At 36.8% G+C, this 20615-nt stretch overlaps 2 protein-coding genes across 12 annotated transcripts in view; one reads left to right on the top strand and one right to left on the bottom strand.

The window, feature by feature from the left end:
- Positions 1-6474, top strand: part of LOC131432269 (SH2B adapter protein 2) — a 64141-nt gene extending 57667 nt beyond the window's left edge. For 10 of the 11 annotated variants that reach the window (XM_058598440.1, XM_058598430.1, XM_058598435.1 and 7 more), the window contains one exon: positions 5031-6474. In XM_058598440.1, coding sequence (XP_058454423.1) covers positions 5031-5255 — 225 coding nt within the window. In that variant the 3' untranslated portion in view covers positions 5256-6474. The other variant, XM_058598441.1, reaches the window with a different exon arrangement.
- Positions 6475-13587: 7113 nt separating this feature from the next.
- On the bottom strand, positions 13588-18174 carry LOC131432270 (DDB1- and CUL4-associated factor 12 homolog). The gene is made up of 4 exons (XM_058598442.1): positions 17469-18174; positions 16748-17404; positions 16490-16678; positions 13588-16410 (listed from the first exon to the last, which is right to left on the bottom strand). The coding sequence occupies exons 1-4, from the start codon at positions 17847-17849 to the stop codon at positions 16252-16254; spliced, it is 1386 nt and encodes a 461-aa protein (XP_058454425.1). The 5' UTR covers positions 17850-18174; the 3' UTR covers positions 13588-16251.
- Between the last annotated feature and the right edge of the window lie 2441 nt (positions 18175-20615).

The following is a 20615-nucleotide window of genomic DNA, read 5'->3' as shown; positions in this document are numbered from 1 at the left end:
ACGTTTTATCCGGCCAAAACACGTATTGTCCATCAGCATGATGTTTTTGAAGAAACGGGATCAAAACTTTCTTCAAACATTCGTTCTGGTACACATCTTGATTGATTGCAAACCAGAGGGCTTGAACCATGACTTAGAAATACCTTTCTCGGAAATGGCAATATACAGTATCACCTTCTGTTCGAACTTCTGTTTAAACTTATATTTTAAGTTCGTAGGTGCAATAGAACTATCTATTGAATAGTATCGATCGTTTCCGGGAACCTACGTCTACGAAAGAGGGAAATAACTTTCGTCGCCCAAAACAAAACTTTTTCCGGAATTTTTTATCAACCAGCGACATTGGGACTTCAGCGTTGAAATCTGTGCGTCAGTATATTCCGGGGCTCGTGTCTCCTTTCGGCACTTTATTCCGACTCTTTTCAATGTTTTGCAGATGTACTAGTGAGAACAGTTGAACTTTCTTGAGGCATCCCGTTGCCTCAGTGAATCCTTGTTGTTGAAGGCACGAGAAATAGAACGAAATCCTTTTGCGTCCATAATTTTGGCTGGTCTTCCACTAACTTTCTTGCGAGCAGTTATTGGGGATCTTAGGATATGGTAAAGAGTCGAAGCCGCAACATTTTCGCTTTTAAAATGTTGTACCGTATACTTGTTGCCGAGATTTTTGTGCAGTTTGTAGAACTGTACAATGCGCTAGCGAAATACTTCTTGTTTCGACGGCATTTTGAGCAAAACTGAGCAAGCATAAACAAAACTGAAAATACTGGCAGGAAGAGGAGAGAGAGCTAACACATACACACTCTTCTCTCTCTCTCTGAGCTCGTTTGTTGTTAAGCATACAGGCCTCGAAATAATTCCAAAATTTTAATGAAAACATAGGCCGATTCTAACCAATTTTTCAATAGTCTGCTACTGAAATACTGAAACGACGTTGCCATACATGTTTAAGTTAAATATGTCCGAATCGATTGGTTGTTGAATTCTATCAATCCATCAACAAATGTCTGAATTATTATCGTTTAAAATTATGACAGAAAAGAGTTACGCGGCTATTTTTGAAACTTTTAATTGACACCCGGCCCGGTATGCCAAAAAAAATATTTCGACGAATAAGGTTTCCGAGTATAATTCAAAAGTTCTACTACTTTTTGCCCACAGTATTAATATTAATATTTCCTTTTCAGACCAATTTTTATTAGTCGAATTTTAAAGTTATTGCATAACCTTAATTGCATCTTCATTTGAAAGAGAAAAAGCGGAATTACTTAGGAACGATATTAAATTCTGAATTTCATTTTAAAATTCAATGCCAAATTATTGCTTTCATGAAGTTTAATTAAGTGAAACAGGATAATGTGTTTGTTACTGTGTTAGTGCTCTTTATAATATTACTCGTGTAGATAATCTAATACATAGTAAAAACTCTTTTTAGGGATATTCATCATTATGCTTAACTTAAGTAATATATAGTTTTTTTTTGTTTTAGTGTATTTTTACCTGATATATAACGGCCCTAGTTATATATTATAACACTTACACTACAATCTTAATATAATCTGAATTTTAACTTCTGATTTGGAATCATATTTATTACTAGCTGATCCGTCGAACTTCGTCTCGACGACGTAGTTTTCTTGAATTCTCTGTGAACTTTTCAAATATTTATCTTCTCTTCTGTTGAATACGAAGCCGTTTCTAAGTTTACAGGATCGGAGTAACGGTTTCTCTTATTCAAATTGATTTCGCAAATTTTCAATGGCTGCCCTCATGACCTCGTGGGTCGTCATTGCATTTGCATACGCAGTAGGACTTTTCAACTCGAATGTTAAATCGTTCTAGATCACCAGGAGAAAAATTCTTTTTTAACTTCTCTTCTCTCTCACCGCTAGTCTAATACCATAACAAATTCGTAGTGAATCGATGTTACGCAGCGTGTCAGATCAATGTTTTATTAGAAATATAGCAATAGAATGATAAATTGCTGGACGTTAAAAAATTCGAATGACAGTGGCATTCAATATACTGTTCTTTAACTTGATAATGAACAATGAATTCATTTAAATATACTCTCACACACAAATTTAGAATTTTACAGGTGATCTAATCCCACATATGATGCAATTCATCAAGACTTAGTTTTTCAATTGACGGAAACATCCATTTGTAATGACTTGAAGCAGGATGAAACTGAATTTTATTGGTTCTGAATGTTATTTCTATTCGGCTAGCAAGTGCAACTGCTTGAATTTATGTGTAAGAAAAGCTGATGCGTGCTTCCATGGCTCAGTCGATTAATGGACGCACTTTGCGATCCAATGATTCTCGGGTCAAGTCGCCGCTCTCACTGTCAGTATTTTTCTTTTATTTCATTGAATTTCATGTACATGTTTACGTATATTTACGTGAAATGTGACGCTCCATTTATGTACAGATGTAAAATCTCAAGGTTTTTTCGAAGTGTGTAAGGCATTCGCATCAATTAGTCAAGCAACAACATCATTTTGCCGAATACCAGCGAGATTCTTCTCGATAGATTCGTAGCAATGGAAAAAAGTTTAAGTCATAGAACGAATCTTAAGTTAAACTCAAAAACAGTTCTGACTGTCTTCTTTTGAATGTTTGCGCTAAAACATCCAACTTTTTTTACACATTGCATGTGACCGAATTGACCTGGTAGCTTGTGGGTAATATAAATTGTTACTAATATTCACTACCTGCTACTCCCGTTATTGAAACGATAAGCCCGAGTTTCTTATTGGAAAAATTAACACAATGTTTACGATATGAGACTCTGCATCTGCACTCATGGCAATGAAACTGAAGTCCCGCATTGATTTTAGTTTCCTCCTGATCTGCCAAATTTTGATGTTCTTCACAAACATGAAAAAATCTCATTCCATTACAGGAATCGTATTTGACAGTAGTATCTAATTAGCACTCATAATACGCGCATTAAAAATTAATTCATGTGAAAGATGAATTCTTTACTTTTACGTTGAAACTTGCACAGTAGAATCCATCCGTCAATTTGTTCCACAATTTGCTGATTTGTTGACTACGATATTAGATTTAGATTAGATTTGTTGTATACGATATTAGATTTTTTTCTCCTGCCGACAATAATTTTAATACAACATTTATTTGGTTAGAATTACGCAATTATGTCATTTATATAATTATTTTGATACACCTTTAAGCACGTGGTTCGAAATGACGAATCACATAGATCAAGTACGCATTGAAATCTCCACAGAAAACAACGCGTTGCGCACCAAAAGATTTTATAACGATCTAGTATTCTTTTCTTCGACTGTCAAACACTTATGCAACTCGTTATGCGCCAAACACCTATCGATGATCTAGCAATCATTGGCGACTTTTTCAGTGGAAAATTCCATTATCCATACAAAACAACTTTATGGATTTTTCCCACTTTTCCGGCAAGTTTTTCTAATTTTTTTGATGTACGAACCCGGTGGTGGTAAAAACTGATCAAACAAAAAAAGAATCATGTAAATTCGTCCATCCGTTCTTACGTGATACGATTACAAAGAATGATCTGTGTATTTTTATATATGAGTTATAAATGAGTTATAAATACAAAGATCAGGTATAATTTTGAGAGTATCCTGTTATGCTCTGTTGATCGGGTACCCATCAAATCCCATGCAACACTTGTGCCATCCTCCTTACACACTTTCATACGCAATTTTTCTCAAATCTTTGTCTATTTTGAAGATCTTCCGTTTTCCGGAGCTTGCTTTCCTTAATAGACAATTTTTTCTATTGGCCGAAATTCTGGTCAGTTTGGCGGATATGTCTCCTTCGGCACAAGACATAATCCAATGGCACGATGCTACATCCATCTACAATCTCAATAAATTTGACCGTTGATGATAGTAGTCGTTATATACGGCTTGCTGAATTTGCCACACACCAGCTTCGTCTGCCAAACCAAATACTAGTTGGTAAAATCATCGTCTTTCTTCTTGAACTTCTCCGGAACATCATGGCGGGATTTGTCCAGGCCAAAGACGGGCGGCTTAGTGCTTAGCCTCTCACGATACAGCTTCCTGGCGCATGGTTTTAACAAAAATATTCTGCTTTTCGGTTTGATTAGGCTTCTTCCTTGCCTAGAAGTCATGAAGTCTGACCCGCTTCATTGTCTGCTGGACGTCCCGAATCTCAAGGAACACGGGTCGATTCCCAACTATTTCGTGATTGTCATCAAAACAATAAAAAGTTATACACAAAAGAAATTGTTGATTTTTTTTCGAATCCGATGCTTGCTTTGAAGAATTTTCGAATATTTCTAAAACAAGAAGCAATATTGAAACTAAAATAAAGTTCATTAGACTATAGAAAAATCTATTTTGGCACCATCATCTCAAGCGAGGTCACACTATTTAACAAAAAAGTCAACAAAGAGCTACATTTCCCAGAAATGATTGTAAAAATTACATCATTGTTTTTATCAATTGTTTATTGTTACTGTGTTCTATGCTATTTACTTAGAGGTTGCACATGATAAATGCACAACAATGCAAATTCCGACAGTATTTGTTTTAAAATGTATATCCACTACATTGTGTCTACTGATTTTACTACGCCTAGAGTCGAACGGCCGCAAGACGCACGTTTCTTTAAAGTTAGGGAACTATGCACTTCATTATACACGTCACAATTATGGAAAAAATATTTGTGCCCAGTAGTTTAAAATCATATGTTATGAAATTCTAGCACACAACGTTTGTTCACTTTGGTTTCACAAGTCTACCCAGTTTATTACCCTAATTTCAACTATCGCTGTTTGATGTGTTTTCTCATAGGTAAGTAAAGTCAATTCAAACGTTCACCTACATTCTAGTGCGTTCCCAATCTGCTTAAATAATGCTTTTTACAAAATTAAACCCCTCGTAGATTATTTCGGACTCTAAATTTTTACCTTCCCTATATTTGAGAAATCCCCCAAAAATTTTCAATTTTTCCTTCCGCCGCCACCACCGCCGTCGTCGTCACCCGTGCAGCCCTTGCAAGTGATCACTATGAATGGAAGCGTACGGATCAAAACATGCGATCTGGAACTTTCGCAGCAAACGGTCCTAGCGCACGAGATGTCCACCGGGCAACCCGGGCCAAATGCTGCTGGCGGTCAAGGGACGATGTCCAGTGCAGGGCAGCAGGTACAACCGTCCTCGGTGAACGCAGAAGATGGCCAACGGGCCGTAGATAACCAGTACAGTTACGTTTGAAGCTGGACTGCCGGGCGTGACGGCTAGGATAGACGTTAAACATTAGACAATTGAAGATTTCGCGATCTTTCAGGATAAAATGAATTGTTTTTTGTTAGTACCGTAAGACTGCGATCACAAGACATTTAATTCCAACGTCAACACACAAAGTTCAGGAAGAAAATAAATGTAAAAAACCAGGACAGACATGTGTTCACAACTTGAAAGGAGTCATCTATCCGTATGTGTAAATACTAGCGCTCACACAACAATTTATTACTCATATTTCCAGGTTGGAATCATCCCAACTTGACATAACTAAGAACAGTTAAAAACTGCTTAACGTAATAACATTTTCGATTACTACTTATCGGAAGTAATAACAAAAACTTTTCATGGCGCGTTTCGATATACACACATATATATATATTTCTAGATACTTGTTACCAGATTATTTAGCATCATATTATAACCTGTGTTGAAGCAACAATATTGCTTTTCACTGTTTAGACAAAATATTGTTCAACAATAGAGCAACAAATCTTATCCATGCTTGTCAGAGATCACTATCACTATTCGCTGTTGATTCCTCGTTACCCAAAAAAAATATCGGACTACTAGATCCCGTCATTCGGCACAATCGAAACTTCAAACTATCAATGTCAAAATCAAATAATCGTATCGTTTACATAAGTCTTTGAATAAAGAGAGGGGACGACAACGATTAAGTTTCTCGAACATGTACCACAATAGTGTCAGCAATGTTTTTTTTTGGATTGTAATTCCTTTTTATATCATTTGCTGTATACGAACAATTTAAAAAAAAACGCTATTGTTTCAAATCAGTCAAAAAATTCAAAGTAATCAAAAATAATCAAAACATTTGTTTCATAAAAATTCATGTCAATCTATACAGTTAAAAACATAATTACAATCAAAAGAATAGGATAAAATACTTTCTGCGAAAATGAGATGAAAGCTATATCGGGATTGTTTATTTTTTTGATAATTTAAAGCTGTCATGCCCCCAGAAATCAACAAGAGAGAACCAAAAAAAGGAATTGGAAAAGTTTGAGATAGGTACATAAATGCAAACCATATATGCGAGAAATTTACAACGAAACGAGTGCACACAAGTGCAAGAACTTCAACGCTATTTTAGCCTGTAACATCTCGAACACTTCGAAAAGTGAAAACCGATAGAAGAAATAAAGTAAACGAATTGATGTTGCTTTCTTTATTTAATTTGTTTTTCATAGAATAGGTAATAGGACACGACCGATCACGATGACATTAAAAATGCACAAAAAAACCTTACCTACGGCATTATCGAAACGCACGAGCGATGATGTTTTCAAATCGATTTTAATGCCAAAATCTTCCTCTACTGACTAATTTTATGTGCCAATCTTAATTTAAATAATAAAAAACCTCTTCCTAATCCATCTAGTTAAGTGATAATGCATTTCTATTGTTAGGATAATTTCTGAAACAAACTTGGGTTGATCTTAACACAAAATGATTCAAATTTTTTCGATTAGTTCAGAAAAGCGTTGCTTACGTCGCATATTCAAAAACATCTTCGAAACCTAAAGTATCAGTATGTACTATACATTTGAACTTGATCATTGGCTGCTTTCTGAAAAAAGTGTGGATATAAAATAAATCTTTTGTCGGTTACGTCACTTATGCCATTATATCTCCGGAACCGAAGGTTGACCAATTGATCTTCGAACTCGATTCACAACTCAAAAGTAGTTTTCAAACGAGCCTAAGTTTGTTAAAATCGGCTCGGCCACATCTCCAAGAAAATTGTGCGGAGAAATATCTTTGAAAAGATGCACACACATACACACAGACATTATCCGATCTCGTCGGGCTGAATCGAATGGTATATAGCTCCAGGGGTTTCCGGAGCTTCGATCAAAAGTCGGTTTCTCCAGAAAATATTTCTATAGAGAAAGGCAAAAACATCGGTATCTTAATTTCTATAACGATAAAGCCGAAGAAGAGAAGCACTTTGTCTGAGTATTGCAAACAGCAAATAATTGGCCTTCCATTCTCCCTATTCGATGCGATTCTAGCTGTTTCTCCGATGGTAAGTAATGTTGAATCAATACTTCAATACAGAGAAGTATAAAGACGAAAATTACATAACTTTCGTAAATCCTTTGTAGAAATGAACTTAGTTACCATTCTTACTATACATATTAATGAGCTATTTGAAAAAAAAAGAAATTATTGTTTTCGACACCAACTCATGAATATTATAAAGCGATCCAGTCGTGAAGCCATTTTTCCAAATTTTAACTTAACTGTTCAGCAAATGCGTTACACATCGACGAAAACAAATTATAGTCAGAAGGGGCCAACTCTGGGAAGTATGACGTGTTTGCCAAACGTTCCCATTTGAGTGTTTTGATCGCTTTTATTGTGATTTATACCCCCAGATACGGGTCATTGTTTTTCAGAGACTTGTTTTACTTCGGTAGCGTTTACAACAGACCTTGGCGTTCATGACGCACCATACTGAGTAATCCAGTAAATTAAAATCGAGTTTGGATGGCGAACCCAGTAAATTAAAATCGAGGTTGGTTCCTTCTTCCAGAACGGCAGATGTTCCTGCAACCACTTCTCAGTGCGGCTCGAGGTGTGGCAGAGAGCCTCATCTTGTCGAGATACAGCATACGGCTTCGTACCGCACTGTTTATTTGGTCCTTCCAAAAACATACTCAACTTATTTGAAATCCCGATGAAGACCTCCGTGTTTACCTTGCCACTATCTGGAATGAACATCGGGTGCATTTTTTTGAACATCGAAAGCCACCAATCCAGGATGCTTGATCAGATACACATTGAAATTCGCCCCGCAATATTTCGTGCCGTAAAGTCGCTGGTCCCGTGTTCCTTCGCTATTTTCCTTTTTTACTGCTCTGATTGGCTGTACACACGAAGAATACATAACGGTTTCAGCGATCGGAAAAAAGTTTTTTTTTCAAAATAATACTCTACAGCTAGTCTCACTTTCAACACACACTTTATTACACTAGATCTGCTCTTTAGCGAAAAACTATTTTGTCATAAGTCCGCACATACTTTTGTTTACATTTTGATACATTGGACAAAAAATTGGGCATTTGCCGAAAGAAGCATTGATCATTATTTTTCATTGATTTCGACATACTTCAAATGTGTTGACAGATTTTTTAGTGAATCTATAGTGAATTGAGAAACGGTGTTCGGGTAGTGCATGTTTCAGAACAATCCTAAGGCTATTTACAACGCTGTGATGGACATCTGTTTTAAAATGACAGGCTGTCGTATAATTTAAAACTGTCAAAAATAAAACACGAACTTAATGATCTCAACACGAGGATTAAAAAACCTGTTCTATATTTTTCTGTGAATGTATTTATACTGTGTCGACTCACTGTGATGTTTCAAATCAGAAACAAACAAACAAAATGAATGATTTTGAAAACGATATGAATTTTTGTTACGTACTTCTTGAAGAATTTGTGGAAGATAGTGAACTAGTGTGCTTTTAAATGAAACTGTATAATTCAGTGCTATAACTAAATCTCAGCGTTGCGCTTGACATATTTCACTCGTTGATCTAGAATAGATCAGCTCATATGACATAAACCAGCGTTGCGTACAACCTAACAGAATGCAATTAAAAACCTGTTTTAATCTACCTAGTGGTGTAATGATGCCTTTCTCATATCAATAATTTTATCATACACACTTAAAACTGATTCTCGAGCTCGGCATTTTGAAATGCCGAAGTAGATAGGCAACGCGACATTTTTCTAATAGTTCAGCAATCCACATGCTCTTTTCCGAAATTCGTTAAAATAATATGCTGATATCTCAGTAAAACGCGTACTTTTGCCGAAGTTTGGCATAATATTATGCTGAACTTGTCAATAAACAATAAATATACCGAAATCAGCAAATCCGTTTGCGAGATTTCGAACAGTGAGATAGCTTTTACTGAAACTCGGTGAGACACTTGTCATCTAATGTCTGTTTTCAATTTTGCAAAGCACCACGTCGCCATTGCACGTAGAGCTGGAAAACATTGGAAAAAGAAAAACAGATTTTTTATATTTCGTGACAGGATAAATGAAATAAGAAAACTATCTGCTTCGCAAATATAATTATAATTATCTACTTATTTCCAGTTAGATGACTCGGCAATTCATGATTCAATCCTGATCGCTTCAGCCGAACTAACAGTAAAATTTCTGCTGACAAGTTTGGCAATAATTGACAGTTAATAAATTTACGATTGCCGAGATTCATTATACATTATGCCGAGACGATTACCGAGCACTCGGCTGTGCCAATCTCGGCATTTTTTTTGCCGAGATCCAGCAATGAAATTTATATAATACTGTGGTATTCTTCAAAATAATTTTCTTCGATTCTAAAAAGAATAACCGAAATCGGTTTGTTTGACCGTCTACTGATAAAAACTTTCAACTGGAGAAGTTTTCAGGTCGATTTAGAAAACTTTTTACGAGTTTTCGCCCTTTTCAGTGATGGTATAAAAATTTTAACACACTTTACCCTACAATTCCGGAACCGGAACTCGGATCCAAATGATATTCAGGAATTTTGTATGGAACCACAAGACCTTTCATTTGAATCTAACCTTGTGAAAATCGGTTCAGCCATCTCCGAGAAAAGTGAGTGCAAAAAAACGTCACATACACACATACGCACATACACACACAGGCAAAAGCGTACTCGACGAACTGAGTCGAATGGTATATGACACTCGGGCCTCCGGGCCTCGGTTCAAAAGTCGGTTTTCACAGTGATTGCATAACCTTTCTATATGAGAAAGGCAAAAAACAAGTTTGTTTACTTTTGTCACTTAGGTCGTAATGAATATTCCATATAGAATTAGCAACATTACACGACAACAATTGGAACGCTTCAATCACTGGACAGTTGCCAAGCCAGCTATACAAATCACCATGAATGCCCTGATGTGTCAAACATAAAATTCTCTCAATATGTTCGTTGGTCCAATTTCTCTCGCCAAAACGCTCATCGACTAAACGCAAGCAATCGGAAGTTTCACAATTACTGGAAACATTCACTTCCTTGCAGCTTGAAAGTACACGCGAGAACTTGGAGAACTTGAAAGTACAGAGCACTTTCACTGCGTGAACTCTCTCGCTGCTTAAGAGTATACGTGGATTTTTTGGCAACTTGCAAGTACAGACCAAGTTCCGCATGAACTTTGTCGCTGTTTGCGTTGAGAGAGCTTTTAAGTGTGGAATATAATTTTAAAAACAGTCTGCTTAAAATACTTCTCTTGAAGCTCGTATACTGTTGAAGCCAAATCAATTCCTTCTGTCCAAACTTTTGCTTAGTTGGGCACATGCAAATTTTGTTATCATCTCTCGTCAGAATCGCTCAAGCACCAAACATAAATTTATTCCTCATAGGTAACACACTTGAGCATATTTATTCCCATTCTGAGGAGCAGTATTTGCTACATTTTCTGCTACAGTGGTACAATCTAGAGCACATTTTATGATTCCGACTTTGACTAGCTCAAAATCGTTTGTATTGTCTTTCTCATAAGTTTGTAAATTTCTGTAGAATTCTTCGAACGCTTCACTTGACCCCCTAATAAAAAATGAATAGGGGAAATGGGGGCGCGGCCGCAACCCTAAGTGTTTCACTGAATAACCTTTTTCCAATTCAGTTGTTGCTAACACAGATTATTATTCCTAGCTTTTGAATTTTCAACACTTCGAAAAACATTGGACTAACTCTAAGTTTGCAAATTTTGAGTAAAATTGAAAAAATAAACCAGTCAGGTCGCAGAGTCAGTTTCCCTTCAAAGAAGATCGTTGCATCATCCTGCTACTGGTCGTTTGCATTGGAGCAAAATGCAACGAAAAATGAGGAACATTATGCATAATCAGCACTTCTAATAACTTCAAATGTTATCTAAAGAACTACAAAGATTGCTTTTTGCAAATCGGAAATTAAAACCATCAATGTAGTGCATATATAGGATAATTTGATTAACTTTGTGCAATTTTCGTAGGGCAAAATTCGCAACAGTTTAATAGCGTGTATATCCAAACAGTGTTTAATATCTTAGATAATTACATAATTTGGCCCTTTTGAATGCCAGAAATTAAACCTATACTGTATACGGCCTATTTGCCAACCAGTTGTAGTTTGATGTAGAACTTTCTGCTGATTTTCTTCATAAAATGCATAGCACCGACTCAGAATAGATTCGAACTCAACTCGTCACTCTCCATCACGAATGCCTTTGTAAAAGGTTCTTTTCATAACCACCATTTTATATCATAAAGTTTCGTAGTATATGTCAAAATGTTCAATATAACTAATCTGTACTTTAGTTTAGGTGTATCGTTTTAAATTCTAGTAGTGAAAAGGGGGAGCTGAAAAGCTTGCACAATTCTTACAATCAATCAACTAATTGATATTCGGAAGTATAAAGAAAGAATGTTAGTTTTATTCGTATTCACGACATCCAGTTATATCTTTGACATTACACACCCGTACTTTTTTTTATTTGTGAACTAAAACATTCGAAATATGCCAGCTTCAGGAAATAGATATAAATAATATCATTAACTTAGGCCTGAATATGAATCCTACAAAATCTTTGAAATTGTTTGGGTTAATGTTGGTCTAACTTTGAAGGATGTCGGTCTTACCCCCAGTGGATGGCGGTTTTACCCGCACTGGGTTAAGCATCTAAATTTTAAATGAGTTTTTTGTTAAGTATGTTGGTTGATAAAACAACAAACCATTTACACAGCCCTTCATATATGTTGTTCACACTTGAAACTTAGTTTTGATCTCGGCGAAAAAAGATTCCGAAAACGAACTTGACTACTAAAATATGTGTCTTTAATTCGAGCTTTTGGCTTTCATGTGTGACATACACGGTAAAATAAATGCACCTAGAAACTTCTGTAGTACTTAGAAAGTTAGTAGAAAAATTATCTAAAATTTGGTGAAGTTCGCAGGGAAATAAGAAAAACTTTCTTCTCATCATCTTGTACCCACATCTGGTTAGAAAATATCTCAATAGTTTACCTAGACTCAGAGTTTATCCTGAGTGTATTCTACTTAAAATCCATCAAAAGTGCACAAACTCAGCTAATAAATTGAGATACTTTTGAACCAGTTAACTTGATCTAGTTTTAAAACATCATAAATAAGTAGAGCAAAATGAAAACATAATTTGTTATCAGTTAATAAATTTATTAAGTGAAATCCATTTAAGAATTCAATTTGATGTTGATATCATAATATGATTTCAATTTGGTCTCATTTTGATGTACGACTTTACTCGGGTTATGGGCAGTGATGGCATTTCACTTGAGTGATACATCCGTGCGTAAGTTGCATTCCTACACTACGGATACATTTGGTGTACTCCACACAAAAAGGGAAAGCGCACTTCTTCTCAGTGTCCATTAGACAGGTTTTGAGTGTATGATTGTGTTGAAAAAAGCTGATGCGGGCAAACTTTATACAACAGTGTAAAAAAGACGAGCTCTCGTTGAAATTGTCAGTGCGAGGGGAGAAATTTTGCTTGTTCTTCGTCACACAGAGGAGATATGGAAATCTCTGGTTATGGGTAAATAAGATTAGCAAATTGGTGACTTGTTCGTATCATCCAGTAAATTTAACCAAATTCTAGATTATTTTTGTACTAATTTTCGCGCTACCACATTGGTATTTATTATTTATTCACCCCGATTCTGCAATCCGACGGATTTATGGTACGAACGAATCTACACTTTCGTTCGAATTCGAGTTTTGAATTATTTATTCCGTTCCAATTGTATGATTCGATCGACTCTCGTTCGGGAAAACTGGAGATTTCGAACACTAACCATCAAAGCTGTCAACACTAGTTACACGTTCTATATTATTTATACATATTTTTCATTTCTTAGTATAAACGATACCGTCACACTTGTATAAACAAATTAGAACGATTCTAAACCGAACAGAAGTAATACGTACGCAAGTCAATCGAGTAATGTTCGAAAATTGAACAACTCGAACGAATGATATTCAAGGTCATACCCAACTCGAACGGAATGCTGATTGGAAATTGCACATTCGATCGGAATATTTCGAATCGCAAGTGCTGAGCTAACCACCCTTATTTTGTACGTCGATCGATTCTATCTACTTACTTCTATCCATGTGTTAAACCATCGTTCAATTACCTATGTTTACAATGTTTGTACAATTCTGGCGGTCAAGACGAAAGGCGCGTGAATAGGATCGTGATACATCACACGTACTCAGAACAAAAGAGGCACGCTGCAAGCTTCAAAACTGTCGAATCTTTGTTTCTATTATTTCTTTGCAAAAGTTTCCGCAATTCATATTTTCTAAACTTAAGACATTAGTGTACGTTTTCTTTCTTTATATCAGCTTTTCGAGTCATAAAACCTACCTACACTTAGACACACAGCTCGGTGCACATAGTTCGAAGTCACGACCACCACATGCAAATTATGCACATTTCAAGATTTGTATTTATTTGATGGTTTCATCCCAATAGATTGTTCGGATACAATAAGACGGGCTTTCTAATCGATCCAGTGCTGTTCGTCATTTTTAGATGGATTCTAAAAATCGATATTTTTTTATATTAAAACACAATTGCCATCATCCATATCAGCTGTTTTGTATAATGTGACTTAAACTGGACAGATATTCCGACCAAAGTCACATTCATAACAATACCTTATCGAGAGTACAGAGGAGCTTATTTTCTGGTAATCCCAGAATAAACTTTGTTTAGAGGTTATAATTTAATACAGTACGGTCACATAGAAACTATTATTGATGCGGGTAGTACTCCGAATAGGCAAATTAGGCTAACTGAAAAACAATTCGACATGAATGTTCAAAAGCATATTTCAAAAGCAGCAACTTTTTAAAGCATCGCAATATAGCAGCAAAGATGCGAGGAACCATGTGCTTTTTTTGCACTATTTTTTTTACTACCGACTTCCAGAAAAGTTTGAGAGATTTGCATCCTGCCTTTACTTTGCACTATGGTTTGGATGTTTTAGTACCAGAAAAAGTTCTATTCCAAGGTGATTCTGAAGTGGTATGCTGGCAAGAAGATCGATAATGTGTTCAAGCTAATGAATCCTTCGAATTGCTTGGAATTTAGTCCAATCGACAAATACTAGGTAATTTCATAGTAGCGACAGACGAAGTGGCGGGGCTGTTTTTGACAATCATCTTCAGAGCTTCAGATCAGTTCACTTTCACATCTCATCCAAGTCAGTCGATAAACGAGTAGCATAAAATAAAGAGCATAGAAATATCAAGTACAACATATCAGTTTATATGGAGGAAAATACGATATGTCTCAGACCGGAGAGATTCTCTCTATCGGAAGGAATAGTGGAAGAGCTTTTTCTCCCATATTCTGAATGGTGTAAATTTGTCAAGCATGCGCGTTATATCTTCTTATGTTAAAGTTCCGAGTAAATCACTTGTTACCTACGACAATCAGATGGCTACATGTCAATATTGCCGAAACGTTGGCCACTACGGTAAGCCTTGTAATAGACATCTACATCGAAGAACAACGGTACTTTCTGTACACCAGCTCCAAATAATCCTAGTACTTCTGTGGCTGCCGTTTCTGCAATGATCTCAGCATTCGATGAAAATTTCTTTCCCTGGAGAAGCCTTTTCAGGTTTCGAGATAGATAATAGTCGCTGGGGATCAGATGTGGAGAATACGGAGGGTTGAGGATAAATCCGTACCGCAAATCGTTCAATTTCACCTTTGCTTTTTTGTATGAATGCGCTGGTGCGTCTTTTTCCATAGCTTGATGATACTAGAACTCGTCGGACATGATCATCTGTTTTTCAAAAACCAGTGGATAGATTGTCATGAAATTCGGTATTGTGCCACCCAGAGGCTTGTTCTTACTCGGTTCGAAACTGTTCACGTCTTTTCTGTGAGAGGCCCGGGACTTTTCATTCCATGTAGTATCTCATGTAGAACATGGACGGGAGCATGCATAGCGAACCACTGCTACTCCTCCATTCGTTGGATAGCAATGAGTGCACCTTTGCACGAAGGGAGTAGAAAAAATTATTGATCACCGGCCACGTTAATCATAAAGGCAAACAAGCCGAAAAAATCGAACTTAATAAGGATAATCAGAGTTTCAGATGCTCCGTTCTCAAAAGGGTCGAGCAAGAAATCAATTCCTAATTGTTTAGTATTATTTTTGTTTACAGGGATTGATTTATTTGACTCAATAAAAAATAAACCTATTGTTTTGCTCCTCGTCTTTCGAGCCGTCTTTTTAGAGGCTCCCTTGGGAGGTAAATCAAAACTTTTTAAGGCAAAAGCAATTATGTCACGTTGGCTTTATGTAAAATGGCAATAAACTTCGAGCCATTATACCAAATGACAACATGAACTTATGGTTAGCATTTGATGATGATTATGCCAAAATAACCACGTGTCTCCCGTTTGATTAGGTTAAGTGGCTCTATGGCTCAAGAGGCTCCATACCATACCATACCGTTTACTAGTTGATGGTAAAATTCACAAATTATCTTCTCAGTTTTTTTTGTTATGTAACATCAGATTTTATTTTCTTGATGTTGGGTTTTTACTGCTACATTTCCCATACAGTTTATCAAGCAAAAAATATATGCTAAATTTTGTATGAAATAAACTGTTTGCTTCATAGTCGAAAATGCCATTCATTTTGCCATCTGCTACCCAACAATGCGATCAGTTCTGAGCGACATTAAAAGTTTGTAGCAAAAAAAATCGGCTGCAAATGAAATATGTGCTGATATCGTTTTCTCGATGGCCCGCCAAATCGTGCGACACTATGTGAGTGCTGCGCATGGAGTATAGAAAATAAATTACGCATATACCATTGTCCTATTAGGTTTTGCTGTCTTACTTGCTACTAGGTTACATTCTGTGTCGCTACTATTGCCAAATTCCCGCGTAGTTTCCTATGAGCGTGGCTGGTAGGGGTCCTCCTGCCGTGAACAGTCTGGTGCCACTGCTATCGTAACAGTGTGTGTAGATTGCCGGAACGTATTTTATCTGCTGAAAATTGTCCATTTCCTCTTCGGGAAATTGTGCCTGTTGAGGAAAAAAGCAAAATCCCGAATCGCCCGTTAGACTCGTGCCACACAGGAAACTAAACATTCAATTTACTCACAACGTAGCCTCGGCTGGCTTTTAACACGACCGTGCGAGATGCACTGGTTTGGGATTCAAGATATTTCCCCGCGCGAATATCATAAAACATCAGCATTCCTAACCCGGTACCAATAGTTAAAATATTACTCTGGAAACTAGCTGAACGAATTCCACAACCGCTGTAGCGAGAGGCTACCTTTTTCACGGCCTTCAATCATAATAAATAACAATTTTTACTTGATAGTTCGATTAGCGAAATAACAAAAATAGTACCCACCTGCAATGTTCTGGGATCCAACAGTAGAGTATAGGATCTACATCCAACCGCATACAGTCCATTGTTCTGACAAGCTATGCATACATTTTCCTGACAGTTCGGCAATTTCCGGGACAGCTTCTGGGAAAATGTTTCGGCATTAAATAGATGCATGTATCCATTCAGCGAGAGCAACGCGATCTCTCGGTACTCCTTGTTGAAGCAAAGGGCACGAATCTTTTGAGCCCCACGGCATTCTTTCACCGACACGGGACTAACATGTGCATACGATGGCACAGATTCTTGCTCTTCGCCTTCCTTAGCGGTAGGAAAGTCCATCGTTTCTTCGTTGATACGCCAAAGCGCTACTTTCGTATCACGCGAACAGGATACCAGAAATTGGTCATCCAACCAGCACATATCGAATACCCAATCCCGGTGTCCGTTTTCTCCGATACAGAGAGGATCCAATGTCGGCAGTCGATAAATGGCAATGTCAGCCGAATGTCGGGCACCCGTAGCCAGCAAGCTGTGGCTCGGATTAATCTGACACGCATGAATACCGCACTGGGTGTCCGGACTGGCCCCACGATTGTTGGGCAGCGTTGGGATTGCGTCCACTTTCCTAGTGTTCACGTCATACACCATTAGCTTATTACATTTAGTACCGAAAACGACCTATAGAAGCAATCATAGTTAGTTAATAGAAAATCATGAACCTGTGATATATTAAACTAATCACCTGGCGATTACTGAGCCACTGCGAGCAAAACACTTTATTGATATTGCCCAGCGAGATCGGAGTTTCCTTGAACATATCGTGCGTCAGTATGTGTCGACTGGCGTACGCCGGATCCACGCTTCTTTCCTCCCTAAAATCCGATTCCCGACTGCGCACATAGTCCACGAAATTGAACGAAGTGCTTAAAATCTGGTGTTGTTGCGCTGGCGTTTCCTCCTCGCTATCGCTGTCCTCGTAGGTTACAAAATCGTCTGGTTTATCGGGTTTCCTCCGTCGCTCTTGGCGTAGAATGCGTGCCCTCGTCCGTCGCTCCTCTAGCCTTGAAGGTATGTAGCAGCTCGGACGGATTCCGGATGTCGGTCGTTTTACAGTTTTGGACATATTAGTTCACACAAGCTCGATGGTGGCAACTGGTTAACCTCGACCGTGGAACTACGCCACCGAAAATGGAATTCCTGGCAATTGCTCAAAGTACGCAGCACTATCGATTCGGAATGGTTTCTTTGTCTTACAATATGCGGGTGATATCAGAACATTTTCCTGATGTTCTGTATTTTACCAAATGCGGCCAAGGGCAGGGCACTTTTTAATACTAACCACTATTGATTGGGGACACTGTGCAAGCCAACTTTTTCGAAATTTATCACCTCAGTAAAATCTGCGTGAAAGTTTGTGATTATAAAAAAATATTTCTGGCCTTTGACAATTTGTCGCAACTTTGGGGAAGTGTTGTCAGAACTTTTTCTATTCGCATAAATTTCTAGTTACTGCAAACCATTTACAATATAATTATATTATAACATAATTGTTCATAATCAGGCTAAAAATATGTAGAATTTCATAAAGTTTCGTATGCTTTTTATCCACAAGAATATCGTAAGCGAATCATAGGACTGCCTTTTGATGTCACGGATATTGGAATTTTAGATGGCCTTAAGAAATTTCACAATATTGTTAGAAATATTGTGCGAAATTTTCATGACAAACATAACTTCTCTCATATACTGTGGAATTCATAAGATCTTATGAAAACTGTAATAGTGATAGATGAGATGTATATCTCAGAGTTATAAACATTATAAAAGAGGTATATTTTTCAAATTATTCTTTTGAAATGGTGATTTTTAATGCATCATAGGATTTGCTTATGATTTTCACTACTCATTTTGCCTGAGTAGGGTAACAGAGGTTTTTTGGCCCACTTTGTAAAAATATCCACCAAATGTTGTAATATCTTTGAAAACCCCTTCCAATAGGCTATTTAATGTGATTAGCTTCAATTGATGCAGCATGAGTTACTTAACATCGATTAAATCAATAAAGTTTGTTAGGTGAGCCAAATTATATGACATGGCCAAAATACCTCTGTTACGCTATACATTCTCGTTTGATTATTACGGCTCTTTCGGTTCCCAACTCTTTGCCCATAACAATGACTAAAACAGCAATCTTTCTATCTATGCTGAAGAAATTATTGAAAATACGAAAAAAAACTTTAATCTATTGTCTGAAACTAATAGTCAATTAAAATATATACTTGGCAACATTGAATAACGGAACACTGCGTTATGCCGACAAGACCGACAAATGTAATGTGCTAGAGATCTCTCCCAGTGAAATTTGTAGACCCGCATAAGTCCGATCATCGGTCCGATTATCGGACCGATTGAGCACGATATAGGGCCGATCGTAGCGCTTCAATCGGCCCGCCATCGGACAATTCTGCACCATTTGCATCAACCGCGTCGACATAAAAAAAGCTTTATGTTTACATTATGCATCGATAGAGAAACAGAGCGAAGGAATATCAAACAAGGCATTTTCGAGCCGACATCTTCCCGATAGGGTGTGAAAGAGTGTTAAACATTCTTTTGTTTTGATCATAGAGGCTTTAACCTTTAGGTCATTCGCCTCTTAGGGCCAGAAAAATTCTGACCCTATGTTCGAGGTTGGAAATCCAACCCCGATATATCTCATCACCTGAGTAATCAGACATCCGCTCTCTGCTTTGGTATATCTTCACTCTTTTGTTCTACCGATACACTATGCAAGCTCGAAACGCAATCAAAAGCTTTCTTGCACGATGCGTCCGATGTTCGGATTTACTGGGCTGTCTCTAGCCTTTTTAAATTTTCTCAAGAACCCTACAAATGCTTTAAATGCCCAGTGATGAGTTCAACATTAATTTTCTATAATGTACATTTGTATTATTTCTTAAGAACAAAACCATTCTGTACTATAAATTAGACATTTGGCACAATGACGCTGCAGTGGAATGTAGAGGCCGCTGCTTGTTTAGAGATGATACTTTCAGCGAGAGCTGTCAAATATGGGTAAAACAATTTTTAATCACTCCCCCTTATAACTATTTCTTATGAAAACAGGCAAATTCATTCAAAAAATCATAGTAGAAATGGAAGAAAATTTTTAACTCCGAAGTGGTAATGTTGATCTTAATTTATTGTGCGAAGACTAACGTTTATTTAGATTTGAGCATTATACTTGGTTCAATACCATTTTTCAAGTGCCCGGAAACAACAAAAAAAATCTCATTTTAGATCTTTAATAAAACTTACTTCTGTGTAATTTCTTTTCATACCATCAGTGAATGAAAATTTTGCAATCAAAAGTTTCAATACATTGTCAAACGAAGAAGGTTTTACTCGAAATTTTGAAATTTGAGTATTTTTTACTCAAAATATGGAAAAAATATATTTTTTTAAATTTGAGTGAGTTTAAGACCATCGTCCAAGTACCATGCGCGCTGGTGGTTTTAGGAAATTTTTGTTGAGAATTTTGATAAATTTTCCAAAACCAAAAATATACAGAACTTTGAAAAACTTTAATCTATCCGCAGGACAAAGAAGGCTAAAAAATTCGGAGGATTTTATAAATTTTATCAAAAATAGCTCAGAAAAATGAGTGTTTTTTAACCACTATTAAAAACATCTATGATTGATGATTTATGGTTTCAAAACCCAGATCTAGAAACGGCAATGAAAAACGACGTATTCTTGCATCCTTAAATTCGATAAGAATTTTCCGATAAAGAAAACGCACTGAACTGCTAGAAGAATTTTTTTCACTAAATGTTTCGAAACTCAACGCTTACTCTATTGTATGAATAAATGTGAGAAAACCCAACTA

Source organism: Malaya genurostris, chromosome 2 (assembly GCF_030247185.1).
Source record: "Malaya genurostris strain Urasoe2022 chromosome 2, Malgen_1.1, whole genome shotgun sequence".
In the NCBI taxonomy this organism is placed as follows: Eukaryota; Metazoa; Arthropoda; class Insecta; order Diptera; family Culicidae; genus Malaya; species Malaya genurostris.
Note: the sequence above shows the minus strand (reverse complement) of the source record. Positions and strands in the feature narration are given on the sequence as shown.

What these genes read in the sequence shown, in the direction of transcription:
- LOC131432270 (XM_058598442.1), bottom strand. Translation starts at nt 17,849, where the DNA reads ATGTCCAAAACTGTAAAACGACCGACATCCGGAATCCGTCCGAGCTGC. An exon ending in AGTGGCTCAGTAATCGCCAG is followed by an intron (nt 17,405 to 17,468) that starts GTGATTAGTTTA and finishes TTGCTTCTATAG; the next exon opens with GTCGTTTTCGGTACTAAATG. An exon ending in AAGCCAGCCGAGGCTACGTT is followed by an intron (nt 16,411 to 16,489) that starts GTGAGTAAATTG and finishes TTTCCTCAACAG; the next exon opens with GCACAATTTCCCGAAGAGGA.